This window comes from Cyprinodon variegatus, unplaced genomic scaffold, assembly GCF_000732505.1.
Source record: "Cyprinodon variegatus isolate N-32 unplaced genomic scaffold, C_variegatus-1.0 Scaffold6, whole genome shotgun sequence".
NCBI classification, from domain to species: Eukaryota; Metazoa; Chordata; class Actinopteri; order Cyprinodontiformes; family Cyprinodontidae; genus Cyprinodon; species Cyprinodon variegatus.
Genome location: NW_015150459.1, coordinates 683,628 through 688,441, shown reverse-complemented (window position 1 = coordinate 688,441; position 4,814 = coordinate 683,628). Strand labels below are relative to the sequence as shown.

Here is a 4,814-nt window from a genome sequence, read left to right as displayed (position 1 = left end):
ATTTATATATATAAATGGTCAGATTCATAAAGGAAATCATATTAAAATATCTTCTTGGAATTAGTAAGTGTACAAAACTGCCCGGAAAGAAACAAACAAAAGTAAAGAACAAAAACAATATCTCAGAACAAATACAAGTTTACATATTAGACATATTTACAGATCGGAAATAATCCTGACAACATTTTCTCTAAAACGTTTCTTTTTAATTATTATTCTCGTTATTTTTTCTTTAAAAAAAAAGAAAAGAAAGTATCCCTCATCTGTGTTGAAAAGCACTGCTGTATTATTTATTTTCATTCATTTGTTATATTTTTTTTTTTTTTTTTTTTTTTTTTTTTTACTGATCCAACACTGAGAAATGACACATCGCATGAGAATTCAGATTTCCTTACAAGTCAGAGGAGAAAATAAAGGTTAAAAAAAACAAACAAACATTGTTTTTGTAGACTTTTTTTCCCCCAAGCAGATCCTTTTAAAAAATTGCTAATTTTCTATGGAACAAAGTTAATTGTGGAAATGAAACCGGACCCAAACGGCAAAACATGTACAGGCGTGATATATTCTGCAGTTACCTGAGTTAGTCCCCGTTTTTACTGTTAGACCAAATGTTTTCTTGAAACGTTTGAATTCCAGCTGATTAGCAGACAGTGTAAGGGGTGACAGAAAGATTATTTTTATAAGCAGTCAATAGAATAACAATAATAGAAAAAAATGAAAGAATAAGTGCTTAATTTAAAGAAAAAAAACAATAAAACAATATAAAATACGAATTTAAAGAATTATCCATTTAGCGTCTGATGCAGTTTGCACATTTTGACGAGATCAGCTGAAAAATGTTATTATTTTTATTTACTTCTAGCATATTTCTTATTACTAAGGCATGCCTTTGCAACTTTAATCGTTCTGCATCGGGCTTTAGCTGAAATGTATCTGACATTTTTAACGAGCTGTTCAATATCGAGAAACGACTTCCCAACATGTATACACCATCAAGGATACAAACAAAAATAAGACAGAAACAGGATGCTCTGATGAGCAAATTATGAAGAAAATTCGAAACACTTGCAGATAAAGACACTTGGGCAATTATTGGCAAAAAAACAAAAAAGTGTGCACTCGTATTTAGAAATCTGGTTGAGCAATTTGAGCCTGAAAAAAAGCGCAAAAAAAGTTCATTCATCTCCAGTGTTGATCATTTTAAATGATCACCTCATTCTGGTGATGTCCAAGAGTTCATGGTGCACCAGGAGGAGGAGATCAGGTTCAATATTTCAAAACTGCAAACTTTCCATCTGATACACTTCTCCTCTCTTTGATTTTAGTAAATATATCTTTGATTTCATTTAACAGGAAATTTGATTTATTGATTTTATTTCAGTTTTCCTATCATGATCCCGTCTGATATTTATTTTATTGGACTTAATTTCCGAAAACTAAAAGGAAAAAAAATGGATCCAGTGTCGTTTTTTTCTGTCTCTCAGCAAAACAGTTCAACTTAAATACTGTAAAACTCCACGTGTCCCTTTCTCTTTTTTTTTTCTTCTTTCTAAATGCTCGGATTGTTCATGAAAACAGTCACTGCACAGGACTCTGTAGTGTGCGGTGTAGAGGAGGGGTCTCTGCCTGGGAATAAACGTCCTCCATATTCGGGTGCGGGACCCCAACTGGTGTCATTCTTTTCTCTTTTTGTCTTCTGTTGCAAAACCAAACGCGGACCACTTCTTTTTCCAGCTGCAGAGTGCCGGCTAAAGTGCTGATTTCATGAGCGGATGGCTTTGGGCATTTCAAGAAGTGGTTCTCCAGCGCCCCTTTCACCCCCACCTCAATGGAGGTCCTCTTCTTTCGTTTCCTGCCCTGCGCGGCGATCTTGTCCAAATTGGTGGGGCTGCCGGTGTTTGAGTCTGTCTCCTCCAGCCACTTGTTAAGCAGTGGCTTAAGTTTGCACATGTTCTTGAAGCTGAGCTGCAGCGCCTCGAACCTGCAGATAGTGGTCTGAGAAAAGACGTTTCCGTACAGGGTGCCCAAGGCCAAGCCCACGTCCGCCTGAGTAAAGCCCAGCTTGATCCGCCGCTGCTTGAACTGCTTGGCGAACTGCTCCAGGTCGTCGGAGCTTGGCGCGTCCTCGTCCGAGTGGTCCTGGTGGTGACTGAACGCTTGCTGGGGCGATTCCATCTGGTTATCGTGGCTGCCCGTCTCGTCGTGGAGCGGGTCCCGCATGCCGTGGTGGAGGGCACCAGGCTGCGGGCTTAACATCGCGTTGAGGTTTGTGTATCCGGGCTGGGAGTAGACCAGCGACTGGTGGCCGTTGGACGCAGGGGACAGCGGAGACAGGTGGTGCGTCGTGGCGGGCGCCCACGAACCGTGGTGCGCGCTCTGCGTCTGCTGATGCACCAGGTGAGATCTGTGGTGGAAGCCGCTGCTCAGGTCCTCCCTGCTGGCCTGAACCCCGGCTTTGTGCTCTTGCTGGCCGATGTGAGTACCGCTGGACCAGTCGGTGTTGGAAGTGGGCAGCCACTGGTGGTGCGTGAGGCTCATCGGATGCCCTGTATTGGTGGCCGCGAGCCCCTGCAGGTACTCGTGGTGCATCATTTTCTGCACCTCTCTGTAGGTCGTACCCTGGTGCATCCTGTCCGAATCCGGATGCATGAGCGGGTTGGACGGTAAGGAGTTATTCCTCGGGATGTACTGAGCTGTTGTCGCCATGGCTCCAACTTGGAAAACTGACGAGCGCTTCGGAGGTCTGCGGGCTTTAGAGCCAAAAACGCAACAACCTGCTCTGGGAGGTCTTCGGGAAGAGCGAAGACACGCCTCCCCTCAGCTTGTATTGGCTCCTCTCCGACTCAAACTCACTGGAGAGATACTCAATAGGCGCACGCTTTCAGAGGACGGTGCGCGATGGATGGAGGTCCGGTGTTACATATGTTATAGAAAAAACATATGTTCTACTTATGAAATGTCTCTTTGAGTTTCAATACGCACCTGCTCACATACTCTGCGTGTCTTCTAAACGTTTGCAGTATAGTAGTTGGGCAGGAGCTGTAGCAGCGGTGTCTGATTGGGTTTCCACAGGTTTGGATCGGTTGTTTTGCAAATAACCACGTGGGGGAGTAAGGAGATCTTTTTGAACCCCCCCAACCTCCACCACCCCCTGTCTCTGAAACACACTCACACACGCGTGCACCTTTACAATAGGTCACTGATGATTATAGCGCTCCTCATTTGAACCAGATTATAAGCGCAATCCTCTCCAGCTCTGGAACCGACAAAAAAAGCGCACAAATAAGCTGCTGTGATGCGTCTGTCTGTGCTTTTTGGAAAAAAAAAAAAAAGAAGAAAAACATGAGAGCATTTGCTCTGTTTAAAAAGGCTCAGCATCTGTCATTTATTTGTATTGTCTCCAGTAATTTTCAATGTTGTGTGATCTGATGATCACCACCCACTTAGAAATGATAGGCAAGATGCTTACTCTGTTTTGCGCTCTTCCCTCTCTGCGGAGAGCAGGTGAAATGTTTAACAGGAATTAAGTACACTATTCAGTCACTGGCATCACCTCGGGGTGTGGGGTAATGGGGGGTAAACAGAACCCTTTAATATCATCATGCTATATGAATAATAAACTGATTTTTTTTAATTATTTTTAATCTTTACAAGGGAGAGTGTAAGCTTGATAATGTATCTGATTTATTTACTTTCCTCCAAAGTTTCAACTTTTGAATGTTACTTGAACTCCGACCTTTACTAAATAGCAGCATCATAAAAGTCTTGAAATTGCATAATGCTGTGCCACCCAAACATTAAAACAGGCTACCATCTGCACACTTCCTGCATGCGCTCCTACATGTTTGCACCGTATTTTTAAATGGAGGTGAAATTATAACAATCTATGAATATTATCTACAAGACAATATAATTAAATTTTCTCATAATCTCCGACAAGATGTTCAACTTGACTCTTGCAAATTAAATATATATTTATTTACATATATCATGTGTCTTTTGAAGCTTTGCAACTTAAAGACATAAATCCTTTTTATTTTTTTGTTTTTTGTGTTTTTTATTTATTTTTTTGCTCCTGGCTTACTCTTCTCTTCCTCACTCGGTTGATCTGATTATTTTTCCCTTCACGTTTTGTCCCAATAGCAAATTACCAATTCTATGAATTGCAAAGCAGCCTCAGAGACGCTGAAGGGGTAGAGAGAGGAGGGAGAGGAGGTGGTGGTGGTGGGGATGCAAAGATTGAAAGGGATCTTTGCAAACACAATCACGTTCTTAAATGGAAATGCGGGGCTTTAAACAAATCTTACATCTCTCCTCTTCCATTCGCCCAAAACTCTGCAATCAGGCGCATGTTCCGCTGCCTCTAAAACAGGAGCTGCTTTTTTTGGGGAAGGTCCCATTTTAATCATTCACCTAAAAGCTATGTTGTTTTTTTCTTTAGCCTTTTTTATCTCAGCCCCATGCGACTGTTCTTTTTTTCTGTTTACAGGAGTTACTCGGCTCTGGGAGAGGAGGTGGTGGTGGTGGGGATGCAAAGATTGAAAGGGATCTTTGCAAACACAATCACGTTCTTAAATGGAAATGCGGGGCTTTAAACAAATCTTACATCTCTCCTCTTCCATTCGCCCAAAACTCTGCAATCAGGCGCATGTTCCGCTGCCTCTAAAACAGGAGCTGCTTTTTTTGGGGAAGGTCCCATTTTAATCATTCACCTAAAAGCTATGTTGTTTTTTTCTTTAGCCTTTTTTATCTCAGCCCCATGCGACTGTTCTTTTTTTCTGTTTACAGGAGTTACTCGGCTCTGCTGTTCATTT

The 4,814-nt window shown here is 41.9% G+C and overlaps 1 protein-coding gene across 1 annotated transcript; it reads right to left on the bottom strand.

Moving 5' to 3' along the window:
* Window positions 1–459: 459 nt before the first annotated feature.
* pou3f1 (POU class 3 homeobox 1) lies at window positions 460–2,777 on the bottom strand. Its single transcript, XM_015375343.1, has one exon. It carries the CDS (start codon window positions 2,704–2,706, stop codon window positions 1,579–1,581), a length of 1,128 nt encoding a protein of 375 aa, XP_015230829.1. The 5' UTR covers window positions 2,707–2,777; the 3' UTR covers window positions 460–1,578.
* Window positions 2,778–4,814: the final 2,037 nt, after the last annotated feature.